Source organism: Pelodiscus sinensis, chromosome 2 (assembly GCF_049634645.1).
Source record: "Pelodiscus sinensis isolate JC-2024 chromosome 2, ASM4963464v1, whole genome shotgun sequence".
NCBI classification, from domain to species: domain Eukaryota; kingdom Metazoa; phylum Chordata; order Testudines; family Trionychidae; genus Pelodiscus; species Pelodiscus sinensis.
Window position 1 is genome coordinate 38134156 of NC_134712.1, and position 22185 is coordinate 38156340.

Genomic DNA, 22185 nt, shown 5'->3' on the forward strand with positions numbered 1-22185 from the left:
GCGCGCTATCGGCTGGGTCCCACCCCCAGTTTCCATGACGTCACCAATCCCCAGCACAGAGACAGAGAGAAAGAGAGAGCGCGCGCACCAGCGGGCGGGGTGGGGCTGCCCACGTGCGGAAAGCGGGCGCGACACGTGCCGGCTGCCAAGCGCCATTAGCGCGGGGCTCTGCCGGCACGTGGCGTTCAGTGGCAGCGGCGGGGCGCCAGTGAGCAGCGCTCACTCGTGCGGTGCAGCGGCAGAGACCCGGTCCAGCTGCGGGGCTGCGAGAGCAAGCGGAGCTGGGACTTGGGGGCCGGGGCGAGCCCCGTGTATAACACACACCGGGGACAGCTGGGCTCTAGGGTAGCGGGATGGTTTCAGCAAAAATACTGGACACACTTGACATTACATCGCAGTGGACATGAGGTCTTATTTACAAAATACCAGACATTTGTATCTTCTCCTTTATATTTTCTAAATTTGTTTCCTGAACAGAAAGCTCAAATACTGGACTGTCCGGTTCAAAACTGGACACCTGGCAACCCTACTGGGCACCCCAGCAGTGTCTGATCCCTGCGAGCTTTACACTGCTCGGAACAGGAACTGGAGGTGTGTGGCTAATTCAGACATGGGCCAGTAACACGCTGCCTGCAGTCACGGACATAAAAAAATGAAGGTAACTTTGCAGTTTATTTTTAGCAGAGCAGTCCCATCCCTAGACCCACTGAGAACTCTCCTTGGACCCACAGCAGCCGCCCCAACCTTCCTATGGATAGCATGGTCCATACACCATGCTCAATGATTACCACCAAAAGCTTTGATCTACAATCCTATTTATAACAAAAAAAAAAGTATAGTGGGAAGGAAAAATTAAAGGTGAATTCTATATTTCAATTAAGCATTCTTCATTAAGATGTCTTCCCATCCAAAAGTTTGACAGGAAACATCAGTCTTGTTTCAGGAGCCAATGTTCAAAGGTTCGGATTTTCTGGGTTCCTTGGGAGTGCTCAACCCCCACACTACAACAGGCCCCAAGTCCTTGCCTCTTTTTGCCTTGTTCTGTCCCCTCCCCTGAAAATACCTCACCTTTGTGGAAGCAGGCCCTTAACATAAGTGGGGGAAGGTCAAAGGGGAATACTGAGTGGTGGCAGAATAAGCATGTTTAGGCGGCAAAAGAAATAAAACTGTAAGGCTACATTTACACTGGCCCCTTTTCCGGAAGGGGCATGTTAATTTCAGAGATTGTAATAGGGAAATCCGCGGGGGATTTAAATATCCCCTGCGGCATTTAAATAAAAATGTCCGCCGCTTTTTTCCGGCTTTTAGAAAAGCCGGAAAAGAGCGTCTACACTGGCCCCGATCCTCCGGAAAAAGCGCCCTTTTCCGGAGGATCTTATTCCTATTTCAAAAATTACCATGCCCCTTCCGGAAAAGGGGCCAATGTAGACAAGCCCTAACAGTTTGGCTCTCAGCCAAGCATGGTAGCTGCTGTATCCTGCCCAGCAACAAGTTTGGGCATGTCAAGTAGTGGTTGTTTACTGCACTATATAAAAGAGTTCATCTGGGTGCGTGCTGGTGAAATCCCCTTGTGATTTCTCCACAGCCCTGTGTATTAAAGTTCGGTTCATCAGGTTTCCGGCCTCCCTCTTGACTTTTCTCTGACACCTTCAACTCTTCCTGCCCCTCAACTCCTCCCCCACACCACTGAAAAGCTGATCACCAGCAGGTGGGAGACCCTGGGGTAAGAGTGAAGAGCTGATTGGCAGTGTTTACAGAGTTAGTGCTATGTTAAAGTTCATATTGCAGCCTTAATTTAGAACCAGTTCCAACCATCCATTCAACTAAAGTCAATAAGTATTGTTCAACAATCTTGCTTATTCTTTCCATTTGGCAGTTTAATTGCAGATAGTAGGAGAGGACAGGTTCACCTGTACTTCTAATAAACATAGGGTTTTATGCCAGTAACAGAGCCTTGTGGGAGGTGATATTTTCTGAGAGGCCAGGAGACTGGGAAGCTGGAATGCCTTGTTTATAGAATAGAGCTGGGAGACTTTGTCTCCAAAGGGTAAACTTATGCAGGGAATACAGTGAGCTGTTTTAGAAAAGAAATCTTTTCATGAAATTACAGTCTGGATGGTCATGAGCCCACTGGCATCTGGTTATTCCTGCATAGAGTCTAAGGAAATGGATACTCCAGGCCCAAGTGATGTGTCCCTAAGTAAGAGGAGACCACAGTGTTTCTGGCAAAGGATTTTTTCTGGAGACAGTGTTGTCATAGTCTCTTCAGGACTGTGATAACATGAGTGATGTGTGGATTCAGATGGTTAAGCAAGGACTTGATTTTATCAATGTCTGGCTGGAGCATCTGGAACAGAAGGTCCCAAGCTCAGGCTCTCCCCCTTTACTGTTTCTCTATCACCAACTATCAGTCAAGCATGAAGGACACAATGGGCTGGCTGGTCCAACAGCCAGCTTTATTTAACACAGTACCAAACCTAATATCTTAGACTAGAGAACAAAACATAAAATCCAGCTGTCACAAAAACAAATCAAAAGCAGTGGCATGAAGCCAAACCCAAAATACAAATAAAACTGGGTCAGTACAATAAGGAGAGAATCATACCACCATGCTCTCAATGATCAGAAGCGAGATAGGAAGATACCACAGAAAGGGTATGTCTACACTACCCCGCTAGTTTGAACTAGCGGGGTAATGTATGCATACCGCACTTGCTAATGAAGCCCAGGATTTGAATTTCCCGGGCTTCATTAGCATAAGCGGGGAGCCGCCATTTTTAAATCCCCGCTGCTTCGAACCCCGTGTAGCGCGGCTACACGGGGCTCGAACTAGGTAGTTCGGACTAGGGTCCTATTCCGAACTACCGTTACTCCTCGTGAAACGAGGTGTACCGGTAGTTCGGAATAGGCACCCTAGTCCGAACTACCTAGTTCGAGCCCCATGTAGCCGCGCTACACGGGGTTCGAAGCAGCGGGGATTTAAAAATGGCGGCTCCCCGCTTATGCTAATGAAGCTCGGGAAATTCAAATCCCGGGCTTCATTAGCAAGTGCGGTATGCATACATTACCCTCCTAGTTCGAACTAGGAGGGTAGTGTAGACATACCCAAAGGGAACTCAAGATAGCAGGTTACTGTTGTAAGCGCTCAGGCAAGCAGGAGGTCTTTTCTTCTTTTCTTCCCTTCTTGACTGTCATTGTGTGTGTAGTAGGTGAACAAGGAGGCAAGTGTGTGAGGAATCTGACTTTCTTAACCCTACTACTGTTACCCTGACCTAAATCAAATATGCTCTGTGCCAGCAACCACCACTGTGTGTGGAGAAACAGGGCTACTCCACCATTGAGGACCATACATGGAAATATATACAGTAAACTTCCAATAATCCGGCACCTTTGGGACTCAGGGGGTGCCGGATTATTGCATATGCTGGAGTATCTGGAGGTACTCCAGAAGGGGGGCTATGAAGGGTCAGGAGGGTGGCGAGGGAAGCCCGCGCAGCTGCTGGAGACAAGCCAGCAGGGGCTGCAAACGGCAGCGGTGACTTGGGGAAGCAGCGGGGCAGAGCAGCTGGGGTGCTGCCGGGTTGGTCCCGCAGCGACACCACTCACCTAAGCGGCGCTGCGGGACCAACCCAGCAGCACCCCAGCTGCTCTGCCCCACGGCTTCCCCAAGTCCGCCGCTGCTAAAACTCCTGGGGTGCTGCCAGGTGCCGAGCAGGGGGGTGAGGGGCAGTGCTACGGGACCAACCGGGCAGCACCCCATCTGCTCTACACCTCTTCCCCAAGTCTGCCACTAGTCAGTTTCAGCAGCGGTAGCAGCAGACTTGGAGAAGGGGCGTGGAGCAGCTCCAATTGTCCGGCTGGCCGGAGCACTTCTGGGTTCCAGTTGGTGCCGGACTATCGGGAGTGCCGGACCACTGGATGCCGGACAATTGGAGTTTAACTTTACAAATAGCTTCTCTCACACTGATGGGCATGAATACAAAGATTAAGGCAAAACTACACAATATACAGGCCTCATTTAAGTCAGTTCTGCTGATATTAATAACATTCAATATTTACCCAATTTCCACCCATATGACAGCACTTTTAATGAGCAATGACAGTCCAGGAATTTAGCTACTAAAACACATGTCAACTGAAGACCATTACATTGACTACTTTTTTGTTTTGGCTCCCACCCCCGGGCCATGTTTTGAGCCCCTCATAAACCCAAACCAAACCATGTGGCCCACCGGCCATGTGTTGAGTAGCCCTGGTGCACTTGTGGGAAGTTCCAAGGATTCCCCACTAAGTGATTCGGTGCAGATAGCTCCCTTACTTCTTGGATCTGAATGCAATACTTCCTGGTCCCTGGATATGCTGTCAGCAGAATTCTGATGAGAACCAGACTTTCTGCTCTCATCAGTGAACAAGGCGGTCATAAAAGTGTGGGGAATAGATTGTGCTGAATTTTTTTAAAAATTTGTGTCCCTCCTCAATTGGAACTGAAGAGAGCGGGGAGCTGGGAAGTTTTCTTCTCCAAAGGCCCATATCAGTTCCCCCCACCGTACTTGCAAACTCTTCTGCATTTGTATTGGGCAAACCAAGATGACATAGTGAGGTTCACCACAGCAGAAGCACAAGTGGCAATGACAGCGCCATTCCTTTTCTTCAGTTGTGAATTGTTGATGACCCACATCAGCTTGCTTAGGTTTGGCAGGCAGGACAAAAGCTGCAGTCAGGGTAAATGGGTAGGGAAGATGCAGGCATCCTCCTCTCTCCCCATTCTCACAACTGATTATCTGTGTGGATGGTAAGGTCCACAGAGGTGCTTAGGCATGTAGGCATCTCTATAGGGCATCTCTTAGGCATGTAGGCATCTTAATCTTTGACTTAGTTTAGTTTGATTGGCTGTGTCTACATTGGCATCCCTTTCCGGAAACGGGATGCTAATGAGACACTTCGGAATTGCAAATCCACGGGGGATTTAAATATCCCCCGCGGCATTTGCATTTACATGGCTGCCGCTTTTTTCCGGCTCGGGATTTTTGCCGGAGAAAAGCGCCAGTATAGACGCGATTTTCCGGAAAATAAGCCCTTTTCCAGGAGATCCCTTATTCCTACTTTCAAGTTGAATCACTAGGGCAAGGGATTGCAGGCTGTGTTAGCAACACATTGTGCTCCGGGTTCGGCTGCCTTCCTAGCTCCTACACATGCTGTCTGTGGGAGATCAGCTGCATAACTTGGACCTGCAGTGTTTGATTGTCCACTTAAAGGGGGAGGGCTATCTAGGAGTATGCCATGCTTCTAGTAACTGCACTGCTGCTGGGTGCATCCTTCTCGCATCGCGCTCAGTGCCCTAGAGTAACTGTGGTCCGAACAAGCTGTCATGGCCAGGTTGTGGGTGGCCAGACCTAGTAGTAACTGCAGACTCTGGCTCTGACAAGACAGGAGTGTCCTTCTGGTGTCCCATTCCTGACTCAGTTGAGAACAAGAGTCTAACTAGAGATCAGGAGCCAGAGTCGGATAGTGGGTCAGAGTTAGGAGACAAACTGGAGGCCCGAGCCACAAATTAGATGCCAGAAGTCATGCAAAGTCAGGATGGCAGAAAACCAAGCCACAGAAAAAGGAAGCACAAAGCATGCAGTCCAGAATAGGGTGGAGCCATTATTTAGGTAGCTTCCTGTTCCTGCATCTAAAGTCAGCAGCAGCAGGCCAATATGCAACTCCAGCAATAGGACTGCTAGTATAGACCCTCAAACTGGAGTTATGATTTTTGGGTCTCAGCCAACATGCATGTGTAGATAGTACAAGGAATGTGGCTGCTCCTATAAATCTTGCAGACTCAGACCATGTATGTTGTGATACTAGGACATTCTTTTAGGACTCTGCTTAAATATGGTTATGACTGGGTAAACTATTTAAAGCAAGTTAGTCTCTGGCTATCCTGCATTTCCTTATGCTATATAGCATGGCTATGAATTATGTGTTTACAAAAAAGAAAAAAAAAGGTTTTCTAGAAAATGCTATTTTTAATTATTTTTGCTAAAGCTACACTTCTATCATCTGTGACTTCCAAAAACCTCCTGGAATTCACCTACAGTGGCTGGGAGCTGCGGGGTCTTGCTGCCTTCTTTGGCAGCTCCCCTCCACCCACAGCTGTCGTGTGGGAGGGGAGGGACAGACTTGGGCTCTTGCGAGGAAGGGGGTAGGATCTCAGAGAGAAGCGTTGGGGTCATGGGCTAATCTCCCCAGATGGGCAGCTCAAGCACTGCCCATGTTCCTGGGTCCCTCCCTATTCTCCCTGTAGCTGGATGTACAGAGGTGCCTGATCAACATGTAGTATTAGGGGTGTGAGTGGAAGCTAGCTCCAAAACTTCTCCATAGCCTCCTGGGGATCCCTTATCCCAGCCTCCAAAGGTGCAGCAGGAGCAGTGATAAGGGACCCCCTGGGATTGTTAAAGTACACTGCACCCCAAGCCCTGGTGTTTCACTTCACCACTCCACAGCCAGCAGCAGCCATGATGGTATGTGGGAGTGTTATTCCTCTGAAACCCACTGTAACGGACCCCCCAATCCCCGCATGCTTTATGAAATGGGCTTATGGACATGAATTTATGTAACTCAAAGGTGCTTTGAACAAATTATTTCATGTAACTCGTCAATCTTCATGTCACAATCCACTAGTTCTCTTTATCTTACTTTGATATATGTATCATTGGTGTCTGTAAAATTAGATGCGTAAGGTGGGTCTAGACAGGGTTTTGTCAACAAAAGTTGGCTTTTGTTGACAAAACTATACCTGCATCTATACTACCGCCGTGTTCTGTCAACAGTAAGTCGACACAATGTGGCAGTTTTGTCCTCATTTCAAGAGGAATAATGCCTTTTTTCAAAAGTATTCTTTCGAAAAAAGGCGCTATTGCATGCAAAATGTGCTTTTCAAAAGAGAGCATCTAGACTTTTGAAGAAGTGTCTTGCTTTGTCAACAATACTGATCGTAGTCTAAATGCTCTTTTTCGTCAGAGGCTTTTTCAACAGTATCTGTCAACAAAGCCTCTGTCAAAAAAGGCGTGCAGTCTAGACATGGCCATGGAGTGGAGAATACTTTGTGGGTTTCAAATGTGTGAATGAGACACATGGAGGGTGTTACCCAACTGTTAAACCATCTCTTTTGTTCTTAAGTCTCAGCAGTGGTTGGTAGAGAGTGGCCTCAATTCTTTAACAAAAGTAGGAAAGCAGAAGCCTTGGTCTTTTGGCTGAGCTGTACCTGCAGGAAGGAGGCAAAGACCCCAGGGTGGGGAGAGAGCCCTAGTTTGGAGGAGCAACTGGAAAAGAGGTTTTAGGGTGAGTTTAAGTAAAATTTGTACTGAGCTTTCAGTGTAGAATTAGCCAAGTGTTTGTTTCTTTTGATTTGGAACCTATTTTGCTCTGCCTGTTCTCTCTTATTGCCACATAAATCCTCCTGCTTCTATGTAATAAAATCATTTTTATTTTCTATCAAACCTTGTGTAAATAACTGTTACTGGGGGGGAGGGGGGACTATTGTTAAAGGTGGCTTACCCTTATCTAATTCTTTGGGGTTTGATCCCATCTGGGGAGTGGTATCTCAGGAAGCCGGACCCTAAACTGCACTCTCCTTGGACCTGAAGAGGTTCAGTGTCTGTACTGCTTCTTGGTGGGGGCAGGGACCTCAACTCAGGGTCTTGGCTAGGGAAGACCAGTGGAGCTGGCCCAGCACGTTTTATGACAAACTTCCAAACAGAAAAATTAAATAAATAAACAAACAATGAACCAAGAAAATCCCCTTTATTGAATTTCCCATTTTAACAATTCAGCTCTGGAGCCTGATTTCTTAACTATCCTCAGAACAGATGCACGTGGTTATTTTCCTGCCAATGTGACAAAGTCGAGTGGGAGAACCCAGTTCTCATATTAGGTGGTAATTCAGCATAAAGCCTTCTCAAACTGCTGTCATTTTACTGAGACAGCCCCAAAGCAGCTAAAGATGCAGTTATGTGCTATTTATGGGCATCAATATCACTGTCAGTTAGGAACAGGGTGGGCAATAGAGTTTTCCCACCCCACAGCGTGTACATAGGACTTGAGTGCTGACACTAGATTGGGGGGGAGTGCTAGGCACTCTAGGATCGGGCTACTTTTACTCTGGTCTGTGCATTGTAGTGTGGATTCCAGAACCCTAGATTTGAGCACGGGTCAGAAAGTCCTTAACCTGAGTCAAAATGCAATGTAGACATTCAAGTCCAGGGTTCACTGATATGGATCATCTGACTTGAGTTCCCTTGGTTTACAGTAAATGTATGTCTACACAGCAACATGTGTCTGTCCCTGATCTAAACTGGGCTCTTAGTTTTTTATATTCCAGGTGTGTCTAAGTCCTCCCACAACTGGAATTTCTAATATAAACATATGAGAGAGAGGAAGAAGAGGGGCAATAGAGCAGCAATTAATTACATCTAGTTAATTATAGCAAAATCTTTTTCCTAGTTACAAGCTTGTAATAGTAAGTGAGACTGATCACAATAACAGCACCTGTTAGCAAATAAACACTCAATTCCTGCTCTGTAGATGGAACCCAAACCATAGTCAACAGTAGATGTGTTTTCCTTTAGGGCTAAAACCCCAAGCTCCTGAGGAAAGGGTAGCATATAGTTTACCTTGCCACAGTAGCAGACTAGCTACTGAACTGGGTTTTGGGGTGGAGGTGTATAATGTAACAGATGGTCTGTTGGCACTGCTGACTGTGTCAAATCAGGGCAAATTGCTCAGAACCCAGGCTACTTACAGCCCAAGACTGAAGACCTCCTTATACGGCACCAAACCAGTCACACACAGTACTTCAGCTGCCACTCTAGCCAACAAGTCTCACAAGCAAATTCCCTTAGACACCCCAGCTTTCCCTGTGCCACAATCAGCACCACTCCTTACACAGATGAGAGGTTAAGAAAACCACTCTCACCAACTCCAAACAGGTTCTCCCAGTCCCAAAGGATCAGCTACACTCCTAGGTCAATGTATACCTCAGCTCTTACCCAAAAGAGTACGCTGTGCCAATCCTTTGCTATTTAAAATCTAAAAGTTTATTAAGAAAGAAAACGTTGATAGTAAGATTGTTAAAGAAAATACATTACATACATCAGTCATATAATCATAGAATTCTAGGACTGGAAGAGACCTCAGCAGGCCATAGATTCCAGCCCCCTGCCCAAAGCAGGATCAACTCCAGCTAAATCATCCCAGCCAGGGCTTTGTCAAGCTGGAACTTAAAAACCTATAGGGATGGAGATTCCACCACCTCCCTAGGTAACCCATTCCAGTGCTTCACCCACCCTCTTAGTGAAATAGTTTTTCCCTAATATCCAACCTAGACCTCCCCCACTGTAATTTGAGACCATTGCTCCTTGTACTGCCATCCATCACTACTGAGAACAGCCTCTCTCCATCCTCTTTGGAAGCTCCCTTCAAGAAGTTGAAGGCAGCTATCAAATCCCCCCTCACTTTTCTTCCGCAGACTAAATAAGCCCAAATCCCTCAGCCTCTCCTGATAGGTCATGTGCTCCAGCCCCCTAATCATTTTGGTTGCCCTCCACTGGACCCTCTCCAATGCATCCACATCCTTTCTATAGAAGAGGACCCAGAAGTGGATGCAAAACTCCAGATGTGGCCTCACAAGTGCCAAATAAAGGGGAATAACTTCTCTAGATCTACTGGAAATGCTCCTCTTGTGCACGCTAATATGACATTAGCTTCTTGCTTACAAGGGCACACTGGTGACTCTCATCCAACTTCTCATCCACTGTAATCCCCAGGTTCTTTTCTACAGAACTGCTGCTTAACAAGTCGGTCCCCAGCCCGTAACAATGCTTGGGATTCTTCCATCGCAAGTGCAGGACTCTACACTTGTCCTTGTTGAACATCATCAGATTTCTTTTGGCCCAATCTTCCAATTTGTCTAGGTCACTCTGGACCCTGTCCCTGCACTCCAATGCATCTCCCTCTCCCCCCTAGCTTAGTGTCATTTGCAAATTTGCTGAGGGTGCAATTCATCCCCTCATCCAGGTAATAAAGTTGTTGAATAAAACTGGTCCTAGAACTGATCCTTGGGGCACTCCACTTGAAATTGACTGCCAACCAGACAGAGCTGTTGATCACTACCCATTGGACCCTACAATCTAGCCAGCTTTCTACCCACTGTACAGTCCATTTATTCAATCCATACTTCCTTAACTTGCTGGCAAGAATATTGCGGGAGACCGTATCTAAAGCTTTGCTCAAGTAAAGATATATCACGTCCACTGACTTCCCCATGATCACAGAGCCAGTTACCTCATCATAGAAGCTAATCAGATTGGTCAGGCATGACTTTCCCTTAGTGAATCCATGTTGACTATTCCTGATCACTTGCCTTTCTTCCAAGTGCTTCAAAATGGATTCCTGGAGGATCCCCTCCACGATTTTTCTGGGAACTGAGATGAGGCTGACTGCGCTGTAGTTCTTTGGAATTTTTCTCCTTTCTTTTTTAAAAGATGGACACTACATTTGCCTTTTTCCAGTCAGCCAGGACCTCTCCTATTTGCCACGAGTTTTCAAAGATAATGGCCAAAGTCTATTCAATGACATTTGCCAACTTCCTCAGTACCCTCAGATGCATTAAAACCAGACCCATAGATTTGTGAATTTCTAGCTTTTCTAAATTGTTCTTAATCTGTTCTTTCTCCTCCAAGGGCTGCCCACCTCCTTCCCATATTGTGTTGTCTAGTGCAGTAGTCTGGGAGCTGATGTTGTCTGTGAAGACAGAGGCAAAAAAAGCACTGAGTACTTCCCACATCATCAGTCACCAAGTTCTTGATGCAGGCTCTTAGAGATGTTACAAACTGCCAACTTAAAAGTCTCTGGTATACATTCTATATTAGGATGGGTCAACAAATCCTTCTGGGCCCTCTACCCTTACCAGTGATGCTTCTGGAGCGGAAGGCAGGGGTGAAGACAAGATGGAGGCACCCTCAGGATACTTTCATAAACTTGCCCATGCAGAGGGAAAAATCCATTGTTCTTTTGGGGGCTGGTTCCTCCCAAAATGGGGCTGATCACATGATCACCAAACCAGTTTGTCCTTTTTTAGGTAAGGAGCCATGGAGTATCCAGGTGTGTCCTTCTCAGGCAAGGGGCTAGTGTGTGCCCTCAGGTGTCAACTGGCAACCCTCAGTAGAAAACATTTAAAATAAATACAAAGCCCATATTCATAACATTACACACATTGTACAAGTACATGAGGAGCCTAGACAGAGTCAGCATAACATAAGCATTCATTTGACTCCCCACATGGCCCACCTTACACCAAATTTGGGGCACACACACACACACACACACACACAATAGTGGACACAACAATAATCTGCCTAGTCCATTAAAATCCAGTGACGTGACAGATGGTCCCTGGGTTTCTCTTGCTTCCAGGACTGACAAGGTAAGGAAATAAAGTGTGCCAGCTCTTCACCCGGCACAGCTTTGTTACTCCGCACTGCTAGCTCAGTTGCCATGGATGTTCAGAGCCAGGACTCTCATGTTCCTCCTGTTCGTACAGGGGGGTAAGTGTCAGCCACATCAGGTGTACAGTACTGTTGCCAGCATGGGAATACAAGTTGGCAATTTCCAGCTCTGCAAAGGTGTGTACGCTATAGATCATTGTTTCTCCCTCCCTGAGTGCTTGAGCTACACCTCTTACAGGTTCTTTACTTGGTTCACAGTGAAACCAGGCAGTTACTCCTAGGCTAATGGCATATGAAGCTAGTGATCAAGTTTGCGTACTCTTTAAAATACTCCATGGCAGATTAGGAAATGCAGGAATACAAGGTCAAAAGCAGCAACTGGCAGAGCTTCCATCTCTGACGTAAGATAAGATTGAAGACTAATTATTTTTGTATCTTCATATTCTCTCTCTCCCCTTCAGAGAAGAGATTGATTGGGCCACTAATGCTGTGCTTCTGAATACGGAAATAGAAGAAGCTTTTGGCTTCTTTCCACCACAGGCCAATTCACTTCTAATGCTTCCTTCTACAATCCCTTGTGCCAGAAAAGAAGATTTGAGAATTGAAATAAGTGTCTAATTTTTCATTCCTCACATTTTAAAAACTATATCAAGCTGTGCTATAAATTCTGTTGTAATCACATTTTACTTGGCAACTCTTCCCCAAGTCCATTATAAACATTACTTCCATAATCACAGAGGGACTGCTTTCAGAGAAGCACATCAGCAGGATGTCAAGGCTCATGTGAGCAGAATACAGAGGAAGTGTGCACCACATTGAAGTCAACAAGAAGCATATGATAGCAGGGAGGGATTTCAAGGCAATGACAAGGAGCTTGAATTGAAAACTGGAGGAATCAGCAGAGGAATACAAAGTGAGAATAGGTGAGGTGGTTAGAATGACTAGAAAAGAAGTCCTACTGATGACCTGAGTATATTGGAAGGAGTGAGGGGAGTAAATTGTAAAGGTCAAGGGAGTCAGAAAAAGAAGTTGCAGAAGTCAGAAGAGGGAATTTATGAGGGCTTGGACAACAGTGCCACTGACCCATGTACATTTCTCTCATCCTCCCTTCAATAATCCTCCAATAATTTCCTTAGTAGCCATCAAAACCCAGTACAGCTCAAATTAAACAATTGTAATCTATACCGGTAGTTTACAGGTGAGACAATGGATACCAACATTGTCTAAACACACAGTGAAACACAAAAATTACACCACCACCTTTAAAGCTAGCATTGTAAACTTCAGTGGGGTAAGAAATTAATGTCATATTACCTCTGTTTCCAAAAAGGAAAGATGTTCTGTCAAAAAGCCTGTGACATTGAAGAGTAACGTCCCCTGTTTGAGGTTAGCCTGTTATCTCAATCGTTATGATCTACCTGGTCTGTGATGTAACAACGTAAGTTACAATACACATTAGCAGGGCTCGACAAATCAGTGAAACTACTCGCCTGTGGTGAGTAAATTTCAGCCGGTCGTCCTGTTCACTGGCGGTGTGCACATGTGTAATGTGGGTCTTGCGCATGCGCAGTGCAGGACTGGCGAGTAGATTTCACCACGGTTTATCAAGCCCTGCACATTAGCATCTAAGATTTTGGGTCAAATTCAGCCTTGGTATAAGCAAGCACATCCTGGCCCCAGGGCCGGGGTGAGGAGAGTGAGGCACTTGCCTCGAGTGCATAACTGAGGGGGCACAAAAACACAACATAGAAAGCTAATTATTTTAAGACAGCTATTTATTTTAAGACAGCACCGGTTCCCTCCCCCGCCCATTAACATCAGTCGGCCCACTGTTTTCATGTCAGGCTGCATGTTACCGCTCCATGATCCAACAGTTACCAGTCCTGGAGGCCGCCCAGCACGTCAGTTGCTTCCGAGTGGTGCAGGAGGCCGGGCACTGGCTCAGCTGTGCCAAGTGCCACCTTAAGGTGCCCTAGTGCAGTTCCCAGCCATGGGGTTGGGGGAGAAGGGGCTCAGAGTGCCCTGCACAGGGGCAGAAGTGCAGGGGTGAAGTGGAAGCCAGGACTCCTGGATCTTGTCTCACCTCTGCCAGAGGAATGGCTCTAGTTCTTAGGGATAGGTGATTAGAGCTAGAGGTTTGGGAGCTACGATCCCTGGGTTCTGTGGGTCGAGGTGCAGGTCCTTAGCCTGTAAGAGTCATGGTTTCCCCTCCAAAAACTGGAGCCCATGCTGTTGAGCTGCCTGTGCCAAGAGCTTTGAATGTGCTACACAAACCAAGAGGACAAGGCAGTGACTTTGGCTTCTTGCAAAAGACATTTTAGTAAACTAAAATTAATTAAGAACTACCTTTGAGCATCCACGGGTCAGGAGAGATCATCAAATATGTTCATTTTATCAATAGAACACAAGGTAGCGAATAATATTAATTTCAATGCAATTATTGATGAGTTTGCCTCATTAAAAGCACACAAAGTACAATTATAAACAAATACCTAATAGTACATGACATGGTGCTATTTTATAATTATATGTATATATGTATTAATTGTTTATGCAGATCTCAACTATAATAAACATTGTGTTATTTTGTAAAAAAAGGGGAAATACATAAATAACTACTAGGAATATACTCGAGGGGGCACAATTTTATATTCTTGCCTAAGGTGCAAAATTAGCTAGTTATGGCACTGCCTCCCCCATCTCCCAACAGGTCCAATGATGATCTCACACCACTGTACCCAATTTGTGAATGAGAAAATTTGGGCTCAAACAGGAGTTGCACCTTTTATGCTAGGACTGAACTTAATTCATTTTATGAGGCATTATTTCCCATGCTCTAGAACATGTGACATGTGCAACGTGTAATGAAATGTAATTCTATCACAGGTGCACTATAAAAGGTGCAACACAAAACATTTGAATTCTATTTTTCCAGGTTTTGCTCTTCTTCCCCCTCACCCCGCAATAAAGCTACCTCTGGTATGCTGTACTTCAGCTCCCAGCACCATTCACTTGTGAAAACTCCATCTTAATAGAAAGATTATGACCATCCTGCTGCTTGCTTCATAGAAGTCAGTTATTCATAGCTCAGCTTGTACAAACTATCTCCATTTCCTCCCAATTCCTCTCCACCACTTGCATCTTTAATGTTCATTACATACTGTCAGTCACATCTAGCATTAAAACTTGTAAGACGTTGTCCATAAGACCATAAAGGACACTGACTGTTCTTCACTGCTCTTTAGGTAAGATGCTAATGCTGTCTTGTGCACGCACCCACACACTGTGTGTAAAACAGCTGAGTAGGGCAGAAGTTTGCTACAAGACAAAGCATCTGTTTACTGAGAGCTACTATTTTGGAGCTTTTCCTCTCATCTGTATGCCCAGGATGCTTCCTATTTTTAAAATCACAGAATATTGTCCTTGTGATGGGTTGAACAGGAGATATGGCATTAAGTTAGAGTGCCTGTAGCCAAGACAGAAATGGGAATTTCTTAGGTATCAAGAAGGCATCAGCCCAGAGTTGGACTGTATTGCCACTGCTGTAGTACAAGATTTTGTTTATCACTTGCCTAAATAATAATGAAAGAGTGCTAGTGCTTCCCCCTAAGCCTAGTCAGGAAGAAGGAACCATCTCAGAATTCACTTAATTAGAAGGTAGCCTGGAGCTGAATACATGGAGATATCAGACCCTAAAATACAGGCAGAGCAGAGGGGCAAATCACTGAACAGACAATGCTTCTGTATGAGAAAGCGGGTAAGCTTTGCAACAGAGCAGCATATTTAAAAAATAACAGCCACCCCCTCACACACACAGGCTTGTGTATTCTTTAATTCAATTTTTTCCTGTCAATACTATTTTATGTTCTGTTTTGATGCAACAAAACTTCAAACACACTTATCAAGTGCTTTATAGAAACGTGAAATAGATAGGAGATACTTCCTTGTGAGAGTTTGGATAGGTCAATTGTTGAGACTTATGTCTTAGTCATTAGTGGATAGGATCCCACCCTCTGAAGATTTTCTTTGAGGACACAATCATATCCCAGTAGGTTGCTAACTAGTTTGTGGCATTGAAATCTTATTGCACAAAATCCACCACATTCTATCATGTTTCTATTTCTCTCAGATTATGCTGCTAAGGAATAGTTCACTTCTGACCAGTTATATGAATTTAAAAAAATAGAAAAAAGCTGTCTCAGCTTTAGACCTGTGGTTTGTGTTTATTCAGTCAAAAGCCAACTGGACATAAGTTGGAAGACAAGTTTGTTTATTAACTATCCAGCTTCCTACCATTGTCACCACTTAAATTAATGGCTGAGAAAAGCATTTAAATTACATCTGGATCCTCCAAGATTAAACAAATACAAGAGTCACTTTGTGCAGTAGTCCCAAAACACCTGAAAGCACATCAGCATAAATAGTAAATTTACCATGTATGTAGCACCATGCATATTTCCTACTCAAAATATCATTGTTCCCCCAAAGCTCTCTAGGTGATGTAGCAGCAGAGGTCAAAAGCTCTGGGGGAATGCTGACCATAGGAAAACAGATCCTTCCTGAGGAAGATGGATGGCAGAAACTGAGGGTCCGGTTTATGAGAATGAGAGATGGGTGTCTCCTGGACCACTTTGGAACTGCCAGAACAATCTTTGTCCAGGAATGTGGATATTTTCTGGAAGACCTTCTCTGTTCATAACATGGAAATGGCACATGCCTGTTTGAAGTCTCAGGAGTGAACGCATGGACAACCACAGATAGGGAACTGAGCTAGTTGACCACAACATCATTTGTACCTACATCTCACCATTGTTAAGAAAGCTCACCACCTTACAAAAGCTCCCGCTCTTTAACCTGGCTAAGGCTGACTGTCCACCCTTGTGTTCAATAGCTCTGTAATTATAGCAGAATGAGACACACTCCACTACAAGACTTATTATGGATTGGAGGCTCAAGAATGGAGACTACTTCCCATTTACAGCAGCATGAAGTGTGATGGTTCACTTTTGGCTGGATTTATCACCCAGCATGAGCTTTCAGGACCACCAAACTGCATTGACAATTTAGGTGATACCTGAAAATGATTTTGCTATTAGCTGTCTTGATAGGGATATGCTTGTATAAGTGCAACTTGGTGGAGAGAAATATAAATACCATTTGATAGAACTGACAACTTTAAACTGACAGTGCCACAGTAACCCCCAAATCCACTGTCTTGAATGCTTGTCTGCTACTGTGCTGATATCTACTGGTACCTCAACGGGATGGATGCCCTTCCCCAATCAGACAAACATGGGAATCACAGTGCCCAAATAATACAGTAACTGGCAAGATTAGAACTTTGAAATGGGAAGGAATAAACAACTGTACCAAGGTAAATTTCATGGATTAATCAAGAGAAACATTCAGCAGCAAAAAGTCTGACCATGAGAGTCCAATCCAGGGGAAACACCAGCAGCTCCTTTTGGTCCCAGCTTCCCAGAGAGTTCACTCTGAGTGGGCTGAGTCCTTACTGAACTATACCTTCTGCCCCAGCATGTGGTAACAGTGACACTGAGTAAATTTAGAGTAAGGAAGACTATTTGCTACAATTGCTTGAATTGTACAAATCCTCATCTGAAATGGTAGGAGTCTTGCCCTCCGGCAGATCCATAGCTTGAGCCACAATGAGTAGCAAACCCACAAATTAGTGGAAACAGTTTTAAAAGTGGAAACAGTTTTAAAAGGATTTCTGAACACTGTACACTGTTGTACTAGAAGATTGGCCTGAAACAACGAAAATATCCTTTTCCACTGGATAAGCAAAAATACTACAACTCATTAGGAAAAAAAGCTCAGCACAACAGGGAAGTATTTAAAATCAGATCGTCAACTGGTAAATTGAGAGAGATACCCTTTATACGGTTAGGTCATCTTCATTTGAATGAGTTCTAGGGCCAACAGGTAGAGGTATGCTTGAACATGAGCAGTGTAAAATGAATTGGCAGATTGACTAGAAATTGAGTTTTGGGTTCTGCGTTTGTACAAATCAATATTCAAAGCAACTTGTACAAAATAGACTAGGATAATATTCAGAAGGCTGCCTCTAAAAGGCCCTTCCTCCCCCCCATGAACGTATTAACAACTGGACAGAAAAATCAGAAGAGGATTGCTAGATTAAGGCTGTGTCTACAATGCCACTTTCAACGCTAAAACTTTAGCCGTTCTCGGGTGCAAATCACTCCCCCAGCGATAAAAGTTTTAGTGCTGAAAAGTTGTTTGTCTGCATGAAGACAGTAACTTACTTTGTATGAACTGCTGAGGTAGTCCATGTAATATAGCTAACATCATAAAGTTGTCTTTTCCTATGTTCATTATACCATCCACACACTAGACCGATATGTTTGGACTGAAGAAAAAAAACAAAACAAAAAATGCACCCTCTTTACAAGAGAATGCAGATTAGGAAGTGGAACAAATGAAAACTGAATATATGAGTACAAAAATTCTACATTACCTTATTTTGCTGGAATCTTCTCATTTACAGTAAACTGTTCTATGGTTAATATTTTTGAAAGTCATTTAGCCATACATTCACTCCAGACCTACTCCTCAGATCAGGCTTCCAGCTAAGAACTATTAGTAAAACAGCATCTTCTAATAAGAATATCCTGTGATAGAAATAGTGATACTAATGGCATTTCTATACACAGTTTTGAAAATTAGTTTTTAATGTTTACATTTAGTAAATATTTTCATGAGGTTTTTCTACTGTAAGTTCTTCTTTAAGTTTCTGGTATCTTTTTTCATAAGCAGAGTTTTCATCCACCTTGAACCAACTTGCAGGTTGTTAACCTAACAAAGCATATAAGAATTTTGTACATTTTCCTAAATGAAAAACAAAATAGAACCGTGCAACAACCATTCACTTATGCATCACAACCACAATTTCTGTCGAGTTGTGTATATCAACTATGTTGGAAATATTAAAGAATACATTAAATTCAATTATGAAAACATTCACTGCATTCAGCAAAACAATAATCTAAGCTTCTTTAAATTGTATTGATTTCTCTTTCTGCTCAAGGTGTGCAGTTTATCATTAAGATTATCTATTACTTGAGTAAAAGAAGCAGTAAGTAGATATTTTTAAAACTATTCATAGACAATTTGTCTTAGTTACATCATTTGTTTGGGGCCATTTTTATCAAATAGAAGAAAGTGTCCAGTTTAAGACAATCTACTTTGTAGCAAAAGAATGACTGGAAGTGCTGCTAAATGGACCACATTCTGAAGGGAAGGCCTAGCAGAAGAAACAATGTGCATACATTAGGAACAGCAGTTTGCTTAACATCAAATTGCTTTCTTTAAAGCAAGTTTTATTAATATGTCAAGTGAATCAAGGTCTTACTTTGCACATCTTAGCTGCTAAGTCCCTCTATCAAGGATGTAAAATCATCCCAATTTTAAACCTTTTTTGGGGCAACACGTCATTACTTATGGTATTCAAACCCCTCAGAATGCCACTTCTAGCCAAGTGCAGAGACTGGGAGCCATGCAAAATAGTTTTGGATATTCACTACAAAACTAAAAGAGGTAAAGTATTTGTCATTAAAAAAGCAAGCAAAATGGGACTGTTATTTAAAAAAAAAAAAGCAAAAGCTTAATATATTTAATGTTTATAACATCTTTAATGTTCCCTTTTTAAAAATCCTTATGGAAAACTATTTCAGTTCAGTTTACATGGAATCCTGGATATGCATCAAGGCTTAAGTGTTACTCCCTCCCAATAAATAAAACAATATTATCAATTTGCTCAATTTATTTTAAACAAATCAACTTAGAAATTTCATTGAATTAAACAAAACTTTTGAACATATAAACATATTTGCCATGTTCTTGACAGGTATGGATACCTGTATAAGTTAGTATTCATTTATTATGAAAGCTGTCAATTAGTAAGGCATGTCTTCAGTACAATTAAGATCAGCTTGTTTAACTATTCTTGTCTTGCAAGTAAATACTATCAAACTGCAGTCCTGTATAAGATAACATTTATGGTTGATCAGTACCATTGGTTACAGCTTCATTTCTTTGCCATACAAAACCAACAAAGCCAATCACATCAAATAAATCATGGCTCTTTACTATAATTCAGTAAGTGATGTTAATTATGGTCCTTATCAAAACACAAGTTTGGAAAGGCTATTTACAGTGTACATGGCTGAGCATGCACATTTATAGATACAAAGAAACCTGCCAGTTTGATACGATGCAATTACATAGTGCCTGAAAATAATAATTCTCAAACACCATTTTAATCAACAGTTTCAAGTGGGAAATATTCTTTATTTTACAACTGCTACACTTGCATGGAATCTCTTATAAAAACACAAATACCCTTCAAGAAGTCTAGATGCATTTTCTACATACTACAGGTTAAGGCAGTAAAAAAATGTATTCCTGATAACTGGTGGTCTTGACAATGTCAATTAAAGCTGTCTGAAGCCATTTTTTCATTCTCCATCAAATCCTTCAGGTCTGTACAGTTAGTGAATAACAGCTGATCTTGCTTTAAAAAACAAACAAGGAAAAAGGAACAAAATTATAATAAATGATAAGGTGAAAGGAAAATATGAATTAATTTTAAGAGGTTAAAAATGATCAGGGATGAGTTTTAAATGCAAGTCTGAATTTATCAACAAAAAACTACAAAGGATAACAGAAAACAATAGAACTGATTTTATGCACATTGCCAGTATCTTAATTAAAATATACTGTTACTCTGAACAATTCAAGTAATGTAATAGAGGCCATCAAAAATAACTTCATGAATCCATCTCAACTTTCAGCAATCACATTCTCAACCATTTAAGCCCACTGATTTTTATTTTCTTTAACTTTTTATAATAAACATGAAACTTAAACTGTACACTGGATTTTTTACACTTAATGATTTTATTTGCACTTGTGATTCCTTTAATGGTTAGCTTGGCTAACCAGCATGTTGTAAAAATATGGCAGATTATGTATTTAATCAAAGCACTTTGATTTAGGCATGAAACAAATTCAAATGGTAGACATTCTGAATTCCTTATGCATCACATGAGATGCAAGAAACACCATCTATTTTACAGACAGGTATATTTCAGACAATCCTTTCTTAAAAAAAAAAATCAATACTTTATTCCCAGCTGCAGATGAGATAGGGCATAATCTGTTGTAAACAGGGCACTGTGTTGTAAAACCAGGTGTTTGTTTATTTGTTTTAAGATCTCTCTGAACGTTGGAAAAAAAAAAAAAAAGACTCTTCAAAGCATCTTCCAGCATTGTAGCATTTTCTGCTGCTTCATCACAATTTCCTTTGATTCCTTCTTAAAGATGGTTGTGTTCACAGCAGGTTTGTTTTTAAAAATCAGTTGAAATATATAAAATTCTGTACACGTTCACAAATTATTGCATAAACAGCATAATCTTCATGACAGCGTTTCAGCAACACACGTCCATCTCTGGAAATTCACGTTTCCCTTCTTGCTTTTTTCTTCTTTTTAACTTGTTTTGGGGACTCCCAGCTATCTTCAGACTTAGCTAAAAAATTATGACAAACAAAATGAAACCAATGGACAGGATAAGGACATTTATGCACAATTCACTTACAAATATTTAGTAACTTTCACATTAATATAAGATTAAGTTAAATTATGCAGAAATATAGCATGCACTGTTAAAGCAATTTTTGCAAAGTTCTACTCCCACTCCTGACAGAAGCATTATTTGATCAACCATGCAAAAGATGACAACCTAAATTTAAAATAGTATATTTATATTCTTCTCATGATGGGATCTGGTTTTGTGCTTTAAAACATTTAGGAATCTTCCCAATTATTACACAATAGTGATTATACTCAAGTAACAGTGTTTTAGCATACTAGTTGGTTCTTTTCTAGATACTTTAAATTAGGGCTACTCAACTTTGGAAGCCCTGGGGGCCACAATGATACCCACAGCATATGCTGTGGGCTATAACTTAAGTGTGGTTGCATATATATGCAAATATATACAAATAACTTTTCACACTGACGGGCATGAATACAAAGATTAAGGCAAGACTATACAACACGCAGACCCCATTTAAGTCAGTTCTGCTGTTATTAGTAAAATGCAATATTTACCTGATTTCCACCCATATAGCAGCACTTTTAATGAGCAATGACAGTTCAGGAATTTAACTACTAAAACACATATCAACAGAAGACCATTACTGACTACTTTTTTGTTTTGGCTTCCTCTCGCAGGCCACGTGTCGAGCCTCACATAAACCTAAACCACACCATGCACTGCAAACAAAGGGGCTGCTTGTTGAGTAGCCCTGCTTTAAATACACAATTACAATTATCTCACTGTCACCTTGTACTCTCCCCCCTGCATGTTGCAATATTCATCTGTTGGCTTCCTTCATACTTACTAGGAATATTACAATTCAATTATTTTTGTAAGTGTGTAACTAAAGAACACAAGAATGCCAATACTGGATCAGACCAATTGTTCATCCAGCCCAGCATCCTATCTGCTGACAGTGGACAATACCAAATGCCCCAGAGGGAGATAACACAACAGGTAATCCTCACATGATCCCTCCTCTATCACCCACCTCCACAGCAACCGAGGGTAGGGTGATTCCATTCCTGTCTGTCCTGTCTAATAACCATTGATGGAT

General features: G+C 42.6%; 1 protein-coding gene across 2 annotated transcripts in view; it reads right to left on the reverse strand.

Moving 5' to 3' along the window:
* Positions 1–19272: 19272 nt before the first annotated feature.
* Positions 19273–22185, reverse strand: part of MTDH (metadherin) — a 59630-nt gene continuing 56717 nt past the window's right edge. For both annotated transcript variants that reach the window (XM_075920336.1, XM_075920335.1), the window contains one exon: positions 19273–21056. In XM_075920336.1, coding sequence (XP_075776451.1) covers positions 20986–21056 — 71 coding nt within the window. In that variant the 3' untranslated portion in view covers positions 19273–20985. The remainder of the gene's footprint in view (positions 21057–22185) is intronic.